This window comes from Salarias fasciatus, chromosome 20 (assembly GCF_902148845.1).
Source record: "Salarias fasciatus chromosome 20, fSalaFa1.1, whole genome shotgun sequence".
NCBI lineage: Eukaryota > Metazoa > Chordata > Actinopteri > Blenniiformes > Blenniidae > Salarias > Salarias fasciatus.
The window spans coordinates 8,542,454-8,560,928 of record NC_043764.1 but is presented as its reverse complement, the minus strand read 5'-3'; the positions used below and the strand labels follow the sequence as shown (position 1 = coordinate 8,560,928).

The following is an 18,475-nucleotide window of genomic DNA, read 5'->3' as shown; positions in this document are numbered from 1 at the left end:
GCCGACCAAAGGAGCGAGTTAAACTAAAATATGGCCCACTTTGACACCATGCTCTCATTACTCCCCTCTGCTTCCAGGCTTCAGATAGCAACATGAATGAGGTGCTTAATTGCAACATAAGAACTTTTAGCATTTTTTTCCGAGAGGCTGTGAGATACTCATTCAGGATGCTTTCATATGAGATATAGTGAGTGCAGCAATTAAGTGGCTTTACTGCCCAGAGCTGACACCTCGGTTAGCTCGTAGGAGTTTTCAGAAGGGGAGCCAAAAGTACCCTCCAAATCTTTTAGAGGCAAACTCCTTCATCAACAAACTGATAATGGGCGGCAGCTAAATGAGTAATGGGGAGCCGGTGTTGCCATGCAAACAGACACAGACAGCGCGGCTCCACAGATTAATGGCTGAGGTGTCTGCCGTCCCGATGCATTCCCCTCATCATCCATCAACCTTCCCCCGGCCACACGACTCAGGCGAATGTATTTGTTTGAGTTATATTTCCCAAATATTACAGTAAAGACGTGACTCCAGCGGGGCACATAAACATCTCTGATCGATAATGAAGCCACAAAGATACCATTCCCAACAACTCATAATGGGTCTTTCAGCTTGCTATCTTTTTGTGTTGACAAACGCTTCGATGATGGATGGAAATACACAATAAGCCTGCAAGTATGTGATAAGATGAACGCCCAGTGCTACATGCCTATGATAAACCAGATGGACTAATGATGAACCCAATTATGACCCTCTGATCTAATCTTTCAGTCATTTTAATTAATCGGGTAATCGTTTGAACCATCATGGGGCTCATCAGATAACACCCCCTCCACTGCTTTATTTAAGTTGACGTGTATGCCTTCCTCTTGGTCATATTATCTGTCCCTAACTGTCGAATCATGCCTCAGAACAAAGCTGGCGAGGCTCCTCATTGAACTCTAAGTTTATACTGAGGGACTGCGTTGCAGACGTACAGCCAGGCAGAGCGTTTGCTGCTCGGCGTTGTCTGTGCAAAGGAGAGTAATCGTGAACAAAGTGCCAGAGGGCTAAACTCTATCAAATTTATTGACTGCCTCTCGCTGTTGCATGACAATAACCCTACTCGGCACTACCCCACCTGCCCGCCCTCTTTGCTCTGCTGGCAGTTCTTGAGGTTAAGGCCACAACAAACCACTGATTTACGGGCCCCCAGAACAAATGAGAGCAAGCACCAAGGGGGTTTCAAAGTAGTCCGCAATATTCGATTTCTCCTGCCTGCCCGTTCCAGGCCACTGACCTTTCAGAATAAGCAGATTCTCTCTCACCTCAAGGCTGAGAGCAATGCTGATAAAGTGGAGCCTTAATATGCCTGCAGCCTGAGCCTTTAATGAGTGAGACGTACGATTTGCACAACCATGGTGGGAGGACCCTATAGCTTAACTAATTGTGAGGTAAATCTCACCGATATTTTGTTCCACTTGTGACAGCTTCAGACACAATTCTCTCTCCTCCTCCCCTGCTGCAACAGTCAGTCTCTCCGAGGCTTATCAGGCAGCTGCAGATGAGGAGCACTGCGAGGTCTGGAGAAGGTTCTAATCTGTCTTCTCTACTGTGCTGAAGCAGATACATGCTTTCTGTTTACGTGTGACTGTGTTAGTTTACGGTGTGCATGTGAGTGTGTCTGTGTGGACAGTGTCAAAGGGACAGCAAGAGAAAGTGAGAGTGGGAAAGAAAGGATCTAGCCAAAACTCGGTCAGCAAAACCACTTTATATGAATGGGATTTTCCTTCGTGAGTCTTTTTACTGCTGGCAGATATTAGCAACATGCTTCCAAACTGGATATTAAAAGCGCTCAGTGTCTTAACTATTTGGCACTGGAGACAATATCACCTTTCAATGAAGCTTAACTCCAAACAATATGTGTGTGTATGAAAGAGTTGGAACACCAAAGGCAATTTATGTAAACTGCAGTAGCCTTAACTCTAATATATAACAAAGATTTATGCAATTTTGAATGTCTTTCAGCCAAAACAGGTGCCAATTTGCTGCATTTAGGGCACTCTCCTAATGATTTACAATAATCATCACTGCTGTCAGAATGCAGTTGTCTCGAGTTCATTGTTTGGTTATTTGACTTGCAGCCTTTACTTTGTCTAATGCAGTAAGTCACAGGTGCAATGATCCACAGTGGAAGATGTTGGTTGAAAAAGTGTTTGACCAGAGGAAAATGTGCTCTGACAAAATCAAAGAAAGATTCCTCTGCGCTTAAAAATTGAGAACATCAGCAGAGCAAAAGTGCAGAGACACCACAAAATTCACACAACCTCTTCTAGTTCTGCTGGGGAGACTCCAAACTGCTTCGAGACCAACCCAGAGACATCATCTCTCTGGTCCTGGGCTGACCTGAGGTGGTGACTGGAACTCCTCCAGTGAGAGTCGACCAGAAGTCTGCACCAATCAAAGCTGAGGAGTGGCAGTTCTACTTTGATTCACTCTATTAAGGAGAGTGAGACCCATCACTCAGCGGAGAAAACTCATTTCAGTGGTGCTCTGGGTCAAGACTCGCAGTCTACGGCTAGAGGCGAGGGTGGGGATGTAGATCAACTGGTAATCAGGGAGCTTTGCCTCATCACTCAGTTCCCTTTTCACCTTCACGGTATTCCCAAAGCAGACAGTCTCTGAATTAAAAAAAATCAGACTAACACAATCCAAAAACTTCCTTTTAAGAAATAAATCACTCATTGTGAAACCTGGCCGATCCAGGCTCACCAGAAAAGATCCCAGGAGACGGGCTTATGGATGGTTTTCACCACTAAAAGCTTTCCTCGTGAGGACTACTGCAGCCCCCCACCTGCAGAGTCCTGGGATTCATTCTTTCCAAAAAACTATCCAAAAACATAGATTGGTGACTTGGTAATGCGTGTGTCTCTTTGTGTTCTCAGTGTGATGGACTGGCCACCTGTGAAGAGTGTATCTGGCCTTCACCCACAGCCAGCTGGGATGGACCCTAGCCGCCTATAACCTTGACTTGGATAGACATACAGAAGACGAATGGATGATGGACAGAAATCTATCAATATCAAAAATAAATAAATTAAAAATACTGCATAAAAACAACTGCATTCTATTATATGAATTCCAGTGAGAATCATTAGAGAGAGAAAGCTGGCTAAATGCTCATGAAGACAGATAACAGGTTTTGATTAAAGGCTGTCAGGGAACTTCTAAACATAGTCATCAAATAAATATTTCCAAGTATTTGTGTTGCGTGAAAGTATTGATTTTATGAAAACTGATCTTATCTGCCTGACTTCTTCTTCTGTGTGTTCTGTTTTTTTTTTATTTTATACCTCTTGTACTGTCAGTGCAGTTTATTGTATTTGCTTATGTTGTGTATTTTGAAAGACTCCCCACTGATCACTATTAAAAAGCCTTCACTCAGTCCACAGTTTTTATCTCAGCAAAGGCTTCGGGCTTTACATCATAATGACACGGATTACAAAGATTACTCTAAGTTGTCAGTTCTTTGTCTTTGGGACTATGTTGCTTGCATACAGTAAGTCAAGCCGATGCAAACAGTTAAGATTTAAAAAAAATAATAAAAATAATCTTTGGTACGATGTATCATTTCCCAAGTCTCTGTCTTTATTCTCCCCACAATGTTTATTGCAGGTTTAGTCAATAAAGCCAATGGACCACCGCAGCTTTGCTGTCAAACGGTTACGTGAGACAAGCAGGCGGTCGTTATCGTTCAGAGTGTCCTCATCTGCTCCCACAGTGTTCAGCGTGGGACCACCGTCTGTCTGCGTGTACACACAGCAGCAAAACAAACCCCTCCGACAGTCCGTCCACCATTTTCACAACTCTCCATTATTGGACTAAGCCGCTTCCTTTTGTCCTTTGTGATGCCATTAATAAAAGCAGCTTTAGAGAGTGATTGAATAGGCCTGGCAGTGTATATCATTACCATTTAATTAATTACTTGTCAATCCCACCTTGTGATAATTAAAAAGGATATCATTTGGTGTTTCACTCTTTTTCATTTGGAAATGACAGTCTGCCACTCACTTTTTCTTTTTTCTTTTTCTTTCTTTTTTTTTTTCAATAAAGCCTAATTCTGATGAATTCCCAAAGGGGGCCAAGCAAAGACATGATTAATAGCATGCATGATGAACCACATGAAATTAGAAAAGGGAACGTGCAGTCTGAAGTCAGGACTGCATTGCCTGTGAACTATAACAGTTTGAACAGAGAGCAGAAAGCCATCCATTATGTAACTTTATATAAGTTTGTGTGTATCACTATATAGCAAGTCCTGGTAACAAGCAGACTGTTTAGGGAGAATGAATAGCATCAACGGCTACAAAGAGTATCCAGAAAGAAAGAAAAAAAAAATTTCAGGAGGAGATAAATGCAACAGCAGATATAAACGTTTTCACGTCCGAGAAAACATGGCAAACAGACAAATATTTTACTAAAAAAAACTATATTACACAGATTTTTACAGACTCAAACTGTAATAGGGCAATGCAAACAATCAAATTAATGTTTGCTAAACTCCAACAATGGCTGTTTGGTCAGGTTTCAGCAGTAGACAACACCTGATGAGGTTTAGACAAAGTCTTATATCGCTAGAAATATCGGTTTTTGTCAATAAGCTGCATAACTAAACAAGGAAATTGACTTATAAAGCCGTTTTAACACTGACCTGCCACCCACTAATCCTAAGCCTTGACGGTTACGTGTTAAATCAGCTTGGTGGGAAGCCAGGTCGGACATTTATCTTACAGAGAGAGCATTAGATTGGACTCTGATTGGCAGATGAGGACGTGGGGAATGTTGACTTAGTTCAGTCCACGTCTTGAATATATTTGTTTTTTGATTTCTTTCAGTTTTTCCTCTTATTCTGTTATTTTTACTAATGAGGGCAGAGGATAAACAAAAAAAGTCAGAGGGGATGGAGTGAACAGCTGGGATTCATGATGTTTGTACTTTTTCTCGCTCGTTTTTATCATGAATAACGTATTATTTTAATTTTTTGTTGTTGCTGCCTATGCAGCTGACAGCAGGAGGAAGGAATCCAGCCCAGCTCTTGTTTAATGTTGCCAGGTTAATATGAAATTTGTAGATTCTGGGTGCGTATACATGACTAGACTTTGAAATGTTTTGAAAAGTTTCAGCGTGAAATAAAAGTGATGAGCTGATATCCTAGTTCAAAGTCTATTGTGTTATCTGTTCCACAACGCAGAGCTGCTCCAAATGGTGTTCTTAAGTCTTACATTAACCAATCAGGTTAATGTTACATACATATAGAACCTGTGAAGTTCGTGTTGGTTTTCTTTTTCAAGGAGGAATGAAAATTCATTTCCCAGATAATAATCTCTTTTCATCCAGGCATGTGGCACTGGGCCAAAATAAACAATTGTTCTGAAACCGAACACAAAATTCAATAATTTACAGCTTAAATGGAACTGCTGAACACCTTCACATCACAATACATGGCTAAATATTTTCACTTTTGCTTCGCACTTTTCTGCTACATGCAATCATTTTTTTTCCATGAAAAGCTTTTCTTGTATGGTTTTGTATGTCAGTTATTTATTATTTCCAGTCAAAACATAAAATTGCCATTTCAGCAAATGAAACACATTAATTCACCCCCGTCAGCCACTCGGGTGATAACATTCACTCCCACAGATTCAGTTATTCACTGTTATTACAAGTTAAAATCGGTTAAATCTTATTTCACGGTGGATCTGTGTGTAAAACACTGGTTTCCTCTATGACTGAACATCATTCTATAACTTCCCGGGCAAATAAATTGGCCACAGACATGTGTGTGAATTATTTATGCTCTCATTTTCCTGAGTTCATACTCAAAATCAAAAATATATAAAAGACTTCTTTATATAAGAGTTATATTTAGGGAAAAAAATCAAATACAAATGGTTTCATGAGCAAGTTGTCGGATTTTTTTAAAGTCCATGTATGAATACAACTGTGATCCAGAGGCTAGCATACTTCACACTGCTGCCGGTTAAAAACCCGCTGACTGAGCAGGGAATTATATGGTAATTTGTTTATTTTGAGGATGACTCCACATTATAAAGAAAGGGACCTTTCAAGACCCAAATCAGCTAATCCTGAAGAGATGTAAAGACAGTCTGGGTCAGACCAACACACACGGGAAAGCCCGGCAGTCCAACCGGTTTTGATTAGCGATCCAACTAATTTGATTAGAGCATTTCCAGGCTTCATCCACGGCTGCTGTGGCAGCTGAAGCAGGAAGAGAGTGTCAGGAAGCGATAGCTGCAGCTAATGAAGAGACAGATGTAGCAGAGGAGGAGGGAGGCGGCAGCCAACACGCCGCAGATGGAGAGCCAGCTCGAGCAAAGGCAACAGGTGAGACTGTCAGCAAATACATAGATGCCGAAGCAAGGCATGTCAGAAAAGTGGATGTATTCCAGGGGGAGAAAAAAAAGAAGCTGTATCTCCCTTCTTCTATCACAAATAGAATCAAATTCAGAGGGAGAGACTCTTCTTTCCTTTTGTTCTCTGTATCACTGAAGCCTTCCTTCACTGTTGGAGCTGGGAGGGTGAGCAATTGGATTTTAGAATCCATATTCCCTTTATTAAACTAAAAATGAGATATGGAGTTCTGACATGATATCAGTGGTGGAATTTACCTGTCCGCCTCTCAATTGTGACAACCCGCTTCATCATACACGTCCACGCTCTGCCACACCTGCCTGTGCACACACATCAGTTTATTCCTCCGTGGCATGCGTGAATGACTCGATATGCACATATGCCTCTGTGTGTCACTCAGCGTGCGACTGCGTATCCTTCTCATCAAATCTCAGCTTCGCATCTTTTGCCACCCACCAAATAAGAGCGCTGATTCATTATGGCTTGATGACAGGCGCCGGGAAAGAAAGAGACACGTGTTGGGTATTGGAGAGGTGAGAGCACAAAACAAACAGCCAGACAGAGGGTGGAAGGCAGAGCGTGTGATTGAAGGGTAAGAGGTAAATGGATGAATCAGAGAAAACGGGAAGACAGTGATAAAGAGAGAAGAGAGGAGTGAGAATGTGAGAGAGGCAGCGACAGATGGAAGAAGAAACAAAGAAAAGTGCTTGCGAGTACTCCCTCCCCCAAATTGATTCTGACTGTCGGCCAGGGCGCCTGATGGATATCTGAGCCTTGATTGGAATTTACATGCCAGACACAACCCGCCCCCTTCCCATCTCCAGCACACCCAATAACCCACTGCTCTCAACCTGCTTTGAGTGATAAGCGCCATGAGAAAGTGCTGGAATATTTAGCCTCAACAATGGCACTCCGAAGACTTTCTGAGGCCCGGAAAAGAAGGCATTGTTTATCAGACAGAAAGAGAGAGTTAGAGAGAGAGAGAGAGAGAGAGAGAGAGAGAGAGAGAGAGAGAGAGAGAGAGAGAGAGAGAGAGAGAGAGAGAGAGAGAGGGTTAGAGAGAGAGAGTCTCGTTTCAACAGTTGATTAATGGCAAGGAAGCTATCGCCGGCTGCCATCGCGCCGCAGGGGCACGCCAGGCCCAAATTGGATGAGTGCAAGGGAAGAGGAAAGGTGCTCAGTTGCCAGACGGAGTGGAACTATCACATCAAGATATTTTTTCTTTTTTTTTTTTTTTCTTCTTCTCGCTTCGGCATGATGTTTGCTTTGCAAGCCCGTGCTCCTCCGTCTGGTGCTCGAAATGGGAACTTTCAGCAGGAACAACAGTGGAAAGGGAATCACTGCCATCGCCCACCTCTGCACATCAATAAAAGTCAGAAATCCTCATAATCCTGAATCATGACCGGAATGTAAAGCGCTCCTAAATATTTCAGGAGATACATGTGAAGGTAAAACAAACAGAAGGCTGTCCATACTTTGATGCTTTCTGCACGCACCACTCCAGAGCTATTCACACCTCGCCCCATGCAGTCACTCTCAACCTTCCTCTGCCTCCCGGTGGAAGGAGCGCTGGGTGTTATTTATAAGTGTCTTCATAGAGGTGTGTGCTTATAGCAATACAAAGTGAGACAACAATCTGGCAAGTTCGACGAATTCTTCCCACGACATTAACCTGAAAGTGTCTTATTCTCACATCATTTCTCCGCCAGTCTGCCGCGGAAGCCATTTTGACTGGTGCGATCACAAAGCACAGGCAGTTCAGGTTCTTGATTATCCAGAGAGTCTCAGGAAGTTGACGCATGAGATACATTTGAGAGCATTGGAAAAAAAAAATCAAAGTCCGAAGTCGACGTTGAATGTAGATAATGTCGTCTCACTTCAGGGAGTTATTTGGTTGACGTGTCCTTCTGTTTTGGCGGATATGGGAGGAAAGCTCACGCTGATTCTTGCATCAGCCAGAAGGTGATTGGTTACATATTTAACTTTTGCACACCCAGGTTTTAGCCAACAAAATGTTCTAATCACTGACAAGTTCATTAAAAAAAAAAAAAAAAAAAATTCCTTGATGTCACATCGCCAGGTTTTTCTAAATTTATTTTTTCTAAATCGTCCAAACAAATCAATGTCAAGGTGTCTGGTGTGCTATAGAGAAACTGCACAAATGTATAATATGAAGTGTAGCTTTTCTCAAACATACTTTTTGAATTTAAAGAAAACCAAATATGCAGGGAGGATTAATGGATCTGACTGGCGCCTATGATCTCTGCACACAGTCACAGCATGATTCGATTAAACTAAAGAAATAAGGATATTGTGAGAGAAATATCTGGCGGAACTGATATCACAGCAAACAGAGTTTCTGAGTGTAGGTTTAGGAGGACCAAGATGGCACATGAAGGGTTTCTGGTTGCTTCATTATCAGGATATTTTGCTTGATGCAGCTAGATAGAAATCTACTACTTGTGCTCCCTTTGAAAGCTACTTTAAATTTACATTTGCAGAAGAGAAACGGTTATTTTTCTTTCTTTTTTAAGGCTTTGTCTAAACTGTATGTCTCTCTACATTTTGAACACCAAGAACATAAAACTGAAACAATTGTTCTGCTCCAAATGTTTGGATACAACTGATAAAACAAATTTTCCGATCAAAATAACGGTGGTAAGAGCAGCAGTTCAAGAAGTTTATGAATAAACGTCACTGAATACTCTCAGGGGGATTCCCAGTAATTCTGTGATCATGATCAGCTTCAAACTGATGAAGTCAGTCAACCGTTTCTTAGCTCTCTGTGTTGTCGAACAGTGTTTCTGTCACAGTGCTTCTCAACAAAAAAACACATCAGGTGAAGCAGTTTTACGCAGCTTTTCAAAACCGTGAATTTCAAGGCTGTCGTACAACTCAAGGTTAGATTTCAGCAGTTCGATGTGTGTTTCATTACTTGCCTACGTTGCCCGTGCGAACGTGGAGCCGGCCTCTGACGATGGTGTGGACCGTCATGGGGGAGCCGGCCGAGCGCCGATCCACATCTACGCCCGTCAGTAAAGTGTCCGCTCCCACGTAATCAGTGGTCAGTACGTCCACCTCGTGAAGGGCCTGCACGGCCGATTTACCCTGACGCAACATGTGCTGTGGATGGCAGAGCGCGTGAGTGACACCAAGGATGCATTTACTTTCAAAGCATGCGTGCACAGTTCGAGACTTCAGAGGGAAATTACCGGACAAGACAGATGAGTGTGTGTCAGAGGTTTAGGAGCTGCTGGCAGTGTGTGTTACTGCTAAATGGATGAGGTCGACTTCAACACTTGACACTCAACAACGTTAATTCTTTCTCATTAAACGTTTCAGAAATTTGACAAAGATCCAGACACATCAATGGCACGTCGGGACGTGCAGGATCATTTCAGTCCAATCAATATAAGCAAAGCTGAAAAGAGCACAATTAAAAAGCCTTTAATGTGCGTCGCTTTCATCTTCACTAGTTAAAACAGGAGGGAAAGTCGTGTTGATGGAATCTTTGATCACAAACATGAGCAACATTGAAAAAGTACTGGAGGAATTTAAAGCAGACTGTTTTACTTCCTCACGTGTTTGAAATGTTTTGATTTTTTGTCATTACTTTTGAAGAAACACACACAATGTCTTGTAATTTCACATCACAGTCAAGGGTCATCAATTCATGGCAACTATCGTGCCATATCTGTTTTGTGCTTTAAAAGAAACCCAATGAATTTATAGAAAGATGTTTTGTATTTGACATTTTACTATCAGTTTCCACTGCACACCTGGTTCTCTCTATTAAATGTGTTTAAACAACTTGTTAGCAGTCCATGACAGATGCACCTCGCTATGATAAAAGTGTGCCATGACTCTGCAACGTGCGTGTAAACAAAATATGCCTCATCTCCTGCAGATGGTTAACAGTGGAAGTTCTTGAGAAAGAAATGCCTGCCGTGTTTCAGTCACAGTCAAACAGGACTCATACACATCATGTCCTTTCAAGCAATTAGGTGGAAGGCAGGAGCACTTCCCCCCTGATCTGGTGGTGTTGGTACCTCGAGCTGAATGGCAGTAGAACCGATGAGGAGCAACGAGTCGCTGTCCCAGATGTCGATGTGCATGGTGTGGCGGGCCAGGTAGCGAAGAAAAAAGCGCTTCTCTCCCGGCTTCAGGAAACTGTCATCCACTCTGAACTGAACCTGCAGACCCGGAGAGCCTGCGCAAGAACAGAAGAGGCTTCAGGCATTTTAAAGCAGTACAGGGTGATTTTTTTTTTCTTTTTTAAAGTGAAATGGCAAAATAGTACCAGAAAAATACATTTCCGTTCGAGAGTACACAGTTTCCGAGACTCATGCACCCTTCAGTTAAATAAACACTGTGGTATTTCAACAACACTTGTTTGAGAATTCAGTTAACTCCTTCCCTTTATAGCATCTGCACCCCCGATACCTGGTATTGTTTTTTTTTTTTTTAGAGGCCAGGAGTATAAAATCCCCACATTTGCATTTAAAATAAATACCGATGCATCATTCTTTGCTCCATAAATCTTGAGCACAGTCAACAAAAGCTGGACAGATGCAACACCTGAGTGAAATGCCCCCCCCCCCCCCCCCCCCCCCCATCTGTTTATTAAATTACCCTTTAACTTTGATCCAGATGGCTTTAAATTTTAGAGGCAAGCCCCAATATGTGTGATCAGCTGTCAGCCGTGCGGCCGGATCAACCCTGCTGCAGTAGCCGTCCGCCGGGAGTCGTTAGGTCTGATGACTGCACAGCATGACAGTATAATAACCAGGGAGTAGGAAGCTATTTCACAAAAAATTAGAAGCACCCGAGGGTTCTCGTAATTCAAGATGATAATGGTGCCGAACACACTGCCAAAAAAACCTCAAGAGTGATTCCAAGAATAGTGGGATAAAGTCACGGTTTAATCAGCACATCCACAATTGGCTCTTGTGAACCTCTGAACGCAGCACATTTCACTCTTCATCACTCTCAAGAAAAATGTTTTGCTTTGTAGAGAAGAGACAGAGAACACACTTCAAGGATTAAAGCTGCTCTGAGGGCTGCACACAGCTGAAGATCTTCCATGTTTGTTTGGTATTATGTCCATTTCTGCAAGGTCACATGCAGAGATATGAGCTAGTTCGGGCTAGTTCGAAATAAAATCCCCAGATTCAACATGAAAATGGAAAATGTGCTCCAGTCGTTCAAATGGAACTGAATCGTTCAGCTGCTAGGAAGCTTCCGTGAGCAGCTCGCTGGAGCCTAAACCAAACCTGTGGCAGCATATTAGCCTTCCCGTGTGTATATATCAGGTATGAGTCTAGATATGCCCCATGTCACCTCTCCAAGTCTGTACCAAAGCTCCCATGCTGTCCTCTTTTTTTCCCCATAAGTTCAACGTGCGGAGATCCAGTGGGCTGGATAGAAGTGGAGTAATGAGGACCTTTGGTGAAATCCTGCTGTGTGAAAGAGACCAGCCTGCTCCCCCGACTCTCCACAAACCAGTGAGACAAATACTTCTTTTCCCCCCAAAACACATTTAGTGCTGCACACATATGGTGCAAGGCAGTGTTCCCATGATGAATGCAGAGTGTTCCGAGGCTGCCCCAGGGTGTTTCTGAGGGTTCAGACAGGAGCGTGTGTTGAAGATAAATACTTTTAACATTTGCTGGGGCGACACAAATTTTACAAACAGACCTCAAGTTGAATCACTGACTCCACCTGCTTTGTGTGGAGTTTTTGATGGTCAGAATGACCTCCTGAAGCAGAGACACGACAATCCTTATGATCACATTCATTCAGCTGCGCTGGAATTGATTTGGACATTTACAAAGTTAATTTTCATTAAAGCACACACTACATTTCAGGAGTAACAAAAGCAAAAAAACTCGGGCATCGTTGATCTTTCATGAGTTTCTTTTGGCTGAGGTGTGCATGCGCAGCAGCTGCATGTTTCCATGGAGACAGAGATGCAGCATTTTGAAGAAAATCCCCTTACTGTTGTGAGTGTTACTAGTGGCCCTGAGCATCGTCGTTTAAACAGAAACCCAAAAGGCTCCGAAAGTTTTCTATTTCCACTAGAAAACGTCGTGTAAACAGGGCTTTATTTCTGTTCCAAGGACACTTCAACATATGGACAGGGAGAACGAGAAAGGTTTCAACCACGAACCTTAGGATCAGAAAACGATCCCCGAACCAACTGAGCCACTGCTGTGTTTACTCATTGATTTTAAGGGAATGCGACTTACTGCCAGAGCAAATATGCTCTTCATGTTTCACAAAGGCACGATCAGGAGCTGAAACTATATACAGTATGTGGTTAATGACTGCTCAGCTTACCAGCTAAAGCGAGATCTTAACAGAAACTTCTAAAATAAGTGTTGCTCATGGCAAATGTAAAAGTGGTAACATTTTCTATTTTATTAAAAAAGAATTGATTTCCAAAAGACAGGATCAATGATCTAATGGCAGACAATTTTCTTCATTTCAGCAGGGCGACGCCTCACACAGACTGTATTTTAGTTCCACATGAGTGTTGCCCTCAGGCTTAACCTCTAGCGTTTTCTTTTCTACTACTCACTTAAATAAACCAACATGTGCAAAGTGTAAGAGCACGTCGTTCATAAAGATAAGATTTTACTCTGATGTTTTATTTAGTTCATTCTCAAAAACTTTGAGAACACTTTGTATGCGACGCAGTCAAATCAACTGTCAAAATAGCTGAGGAGGACTTGAACATGATTAAATGAAGAAGCGTCCTGAGTTGCAGACCCTGAGCATTAAAACAAAGTCTGCTTTGGAAAGGCGTGTTTCATCTCTTGGTTGGTAAATCCACTATATATAGCATTTTCCAGTTTCTTTCTTATAATAATAATTTAAAACAAAGTATCAAACATCAAGAGAAAAGAAGTTTAACTGAAAAGTAAAGTGAAATTTACCCAGCTGGGCTGAAGCTTACAGTGATATTTTATACTCTGAGTGGAATGTTGTTTTTTTTTAAATATCTGAAAAAGACAGAAAAAAGATGACAAAAAAAAAGAACTGACTGAGAGAACTTATATTTAAATAAAGCAAATGACAGGAACAATGGGCTTTAACCTTTAGAACTTGTTGGAAGGGATTGAGTCGAAAAGATAATGAGTCAGAGAAAGTCAGACAAAAGGACAAAAAAGGTCTTGTTTTTTCCTCCCGAGCTTTTTCTCCTTTAACCTAACCTCCACTCTGCCCTCCACCTCCTCCCCTCTCCCCAGCCACCCACCAACTCTCTCCACTTGGACCATTAATTCTCCCAGCATGCTCTGGGGCCGGTGTGCCGAGTGGACGGGTGGCGATCGGAGCGCGGAGGGAGAGCGAGAGAGCGAGGCAGACTGTGTGTTTGCGCTCACGAGCGGGGAAGAGCTGACAGATCTGGCCCAAGGGCTGTGCAGGGTTGCGTCTGTGCGGCTCGGTCTGCAGACGAGGAGCGGCGCCCAGCAGACTTCTCCCTAACCTGGACGGCCTGCTCGGTGTGTACACAGCAGGCCGGGCAGGCTGAAAAATCCTGCCGGGGATCAGCAACTCTCGACAACGCTGCGAAAGCTGCAGGCAAACAAAACAGCGAGGATGCACAGCGTGCAGATAGCTGTAGAGACTGACGCAAACCAGAGCATCGTGGAGAACAAGGCTGCGTTTACAAACATATCTGCAGGAGAAGGAAAAAAAAACCCCCAAACATATACTAGCATAAGGAATTTCTTAGCAACATATCAGGGGACTGATGTAGTTCAATAAATATCCAACTGACACAAAAAAAGTTGTACTATGCAGCTTTGGAAAGAAAATTTACAAACATTCTAAACAAAACTTTAGCAACAGATTCAACAAATGCACAAAAATAGACCAAGGTATTGCTTATACAGCAAGATGTGCATGCTGTCCTCTGGGAGCACCACGTCGATGTAAGGTGATGCTGTGCTCCAGTCAGAGTCTGCACTTCGGAGCAGTAGCATGGTCAAAAAAACCCACAAAAAACATCAGATTTTCACTGGGGACTCTTAGTACAACCGCGAAGATGAAGGTCCCACAGTGACGTTGCTATTTCAACAAGAAACTGAAGTGCTTCCTAACCATGTCGGTTTTTTTTTCATCGAATAAAACCTCAACCTTGTTGTTTTACCAGCCGAACCGAACCAGAATGTAGAACTTTAACTCTTAACTTAATATAAGGAGCAGCACTGAACTACAAGCCAACACTCACACAGAAACCCAAATGCCAAAAACCAAGAGATGAAAAATCCACAGGCTGAAGGAACAAGAAGGCTCATGAAATCAGATCTGCACAACATTTGTGATGCTGCAAATGCCACCAAAATATATAGGCATAAACTCTAAAGCACTTCCTCCATGTTTAGCCTGGAAGGCTACACGTACACGGGAGGAACCCATTAAAGCTCCCATATTATGCTATTTTTCAGTCATGTCATACAGGTCACAGAAGCCCAAAAACATAGTATATAAGTTTGTTTGCCCCAAATTCATCCTATGTTCGGAGTTTGAGCGGTCTAAAAAGTGGCTCTGAGGAGCCCTCGTTAGAACAGGCTGTTTTTCACAGTCTACTCTCCGGGATGCACTTGAACGCATCCCAGGTTAAGTTTCAGTTTCATTTTCAAAAATGTGGTGCAGCTAGACAAGGAGGAAAAAGACAATTTTCAAATTTGAACGTCTTAATGAGGCTACAGCAACACATACTACTATAAGAAACTCCTTCACAAAGTGAAAAAGGCATCATATGTCCCTTAATCCGAGCAGCGTTTGCAAGCAGCAAAACACACACGGCATGAAAGGAATTGTCCGGGGGGGCTGTCTGTCACTTGTCTGGGGCGCTGTCACCAACCCGGAGGAGGAGGGATTTGGGTTTTTGACGTCACAAACCAGAGAATTTCAAAACCGAGCGTTTGAGCACACATTTGCTGAAAGGTGGAGCAAGCGAGAGAAGGAGAGAATAGACTTTTCTCATTTTGGGGGGGGTTTGTGGACAGGCTCAGGACGCATATTATTGTTACAAAACCATTGTAAAGTGAATTTTGCATAATATGGGACCTTTAAATGGCTTTTCCACTGTTAACTGGGATCAGTGATCCCACTGAAACTCTTTAGCTCATATATCAAATACCCAAATCAATATGTATTTTGAGCAAGACGCTGAACCCCAAACCCTTTCCCAATGGACAGACTGAGTGCGTTACACGGCAGCTCCCTCCACTGAACGTGACTAACAACACTAAAGTGATTTGGAGACTGAAGGACAAGCTATAAAAAAGCACAGCACACTTACCAGTAACCATATTTTTGCAGAAAAAAAAAAAAATATCACAGAAATTATATTAATTTTAACAAAGAAAATTGGTGATGATAATTTCTGGTGCAAAAAACAGTCAAATGTCCAAAAATGTCTTCTTTAGCTGTTGCATTATGCATGATTTTAGACATTCAGCCTGACAGCATGATTTTGAGGCTGGTTTGTTTGTTACGAGGTAGCCATCGCTCTTGGCAGTATCACTGATGTCTCCGCTCAGGTCTCAGTGTTGTGTTATGCCTGCTACTCTTTGGAAATTTTTAAAAATCAAAAAACCACACACAATTTTCTCTTTGGTTGGTGATTTTGTGGGCCAGACTGGAGCCTCTGGTGGACTGTTTTTGGCCCTACGGGCCTCATGTTCGACACCTCTGTTGTCGGAACTGGCACTAGGCCAACTGCGAGAAACTCACTGTATAGAGTTGTAGTGTGTTACAGGTCCAGCACAGAGAGGGAAAACATGCAAACTCCACAAGGAAAGGCCCTGTCCTGGAATAGCACTGCTGAGGTGACAGTGCTGCAATGGGTCTATATAGTATCATGTCAAATAATTCAGGATAATTTGTCTAAAATAATGTACAAAACCTAACTTACATCATGTGGCATGGCGGTTTCAATAATTAAGGTAAATATTTAACAGAAATGAACACTGTACTGACAGTGGAATGTTTTATCCTCCCCTGTAGTGGATGTCTGAGGTGTACATGCTTTCACGAATTCAAAATTCAGTTCAAATTCAATCTTACATGAGAGTTAGGTGATGACTTCCTTCAATCCACCAGCTTCAAAAAAGCTCATAAACTTAACAATTTAAAAAATAAAATAATGATCTGTTTCATGACAGCTGACCTGCAATTGGCTCTGAATGTCATTCCAACGCACAAAGCTATAAAAAGTGCACCGACTAATGTCCACAAAATTTCAGTTGTTTTCCATATGCTCTTTGTTATTGATCATTTCCAGCTGGGTACAGAGAAAAAAAAAAACGGTATATTTGCCAGCTCTGATGTCAAAACAGAGTCACAGGCGACTGTCAATTTATTCTAAAATAATTGCAGTCCGGCAGACCTTTGTTCCCTTGGCGAGGAGCAGGAGGCCCACGAAGAATTAATAAACAGCCCGGCCATGTTCTGTCCAGTGAGATGCCCTCAGGCTAATGTCGTAACGTGCAATTTTAAGTCTTTCATTCTTTCTGCTATCATGCAGCCAAATGCCAACACTGTTCATTTTAAATTAATAGTTTTTCTCTTGTTCGTGTCTCTTTTTTAATTGGTTTTATAACAATATGTGTCCTTTCAGCTATTTAACATTGCTTGTTAGTTGTCACCCTTCCCTTGCATTAGCTTCTGTACACACTGATCTGCTTCTTTTTACTGCCGCCTGTGCTTCTGGACAGCGCAGGCTGCAAATGAGGATCAATAAACTTGTTTCACATTTATACCCCTCATTGTCTCTGGTGCTGTGGATGCTACACTACAGTTTGTGGTAATGGAGACTATTACCCAAACAAAGGAAGACCTACAAGCCTTGTTATTTGGAACACTGACCTCTTCTTCATCTTTCTTACATCTCTGCTATGTTACATTTTACACAATTTAAAAGAGCTTTTTTTTTATTTGCTCCCAGTCTTGCCAACACTGTTTATGTGGCAATTCAATCCAGGCAGTCACATCAAAGAGAGGGCAGCGGTGGCTCGGTACTGTTCACTCTTATTAAACCTTTTCAATTTCACTCTGAAAGCAAAGTATTAGCGAGATGGACAACTTCAAAGACACTGCTAAAAGTTCCAAACAGAACAAGGAAGGAGAAGTGAAGAGGTGACAGTTTGCATGAGAGAATAGTGGGATGTTATTTGGTTGAAATCTAAGGCCACATTTACACAACAATAGTGGAAGTTTTCGAAAATGCTCGGATTCCGTTTCCTCGGAAACGAGGACAGCGGAACTTTTTCTGAAATGCTGCTTCTGCACATGAGCAACGCAGCCGGAGCGAATCGTTCTGCAGACATGCGAGAAGAATTCATTCGTAATAATGAACACAGTGTGTGCTGTTCACTCCTGAATTTGACAGTGGTTCTCTAATACTGGCTCACATGCCAAGACATATTATTTCTTACAAAGAGCAAATACTGAATAGTGCAAAATGACATAGCAAGACAGTTTAAAGGAGCTTCAGTGTTTGCAGTGTGCTGCTCTCTTCGTGCACACATTGGTGGTTTTATTACAAAAAACTGCCACCTGACATGAAAAACATTTCCTTTTCAATGTTTCTGCCATTTCAGTGTAAATGGATATAATTTTAAACACGCTGTGTAAACACGAAAGCTTCCTGTAACAAAAATATGATTTTAATTGAGACGTTGTGTAAAACGGGCCGAAGCATTCGAAGAGGCCCTGGTTCAATATAGCTCATGTGTGTCAGGAGAGTAAGACAATAATTGGTGTAATTATTTCCTGTGTTTATGATGTAGAAAATGAGGACAAGACAAATATTAAGAACCAGATTTCCTTCAACTATAGTAAATATTGGAGGTATTACAAACTTACTTTTAAGGAGAATAAACTGAAGCAAAATTGCCTCCCAGTGAGTTAAGCCGGTCTCTTTTTCTTTTTTTTTTTCTTTAATCTAGGATCAAATTTTAGGCTCAAACAGAGGATTTCTGTCAGAACCACATTACAGAAGCAACAGGAGCAAGTAAGTAAGTAAGCTCCAGGTGATCCTTTTTTTTTAAATTAT

At 42.1% G+C, this 18,475-nt stretch overlaps 1 protein-coding gene across 1 annotated transcript in view; it reads right to left on the bottom strand.

Moving 5' to 3' along the window:
• nphp4 (nephronophthisis 4) overlaps positions 1 to 18,475 on the bottom strand; it is a 174,943-nt gene that overhangs the window by 33,918 nt on the left and 122,550 nt on the right. Inside the window, exons 16-17 of the mRNA XM_030119429.1 lie at positions 10,455 to 10,615; positions 9,345 to 9,528 (exon numbers count right to left, since the gene is read on the bottom strand). Coding sequence (XP_029975289.1) covers positions 9,345 to 9,528; positions 10,455 to 10,615 — 345 coding nt within the window. The remainder of the gene's footprint in view (positions 1 to 9,344; positions 9,529 to 10,454; positions 10,616 to 18,475) is intronic.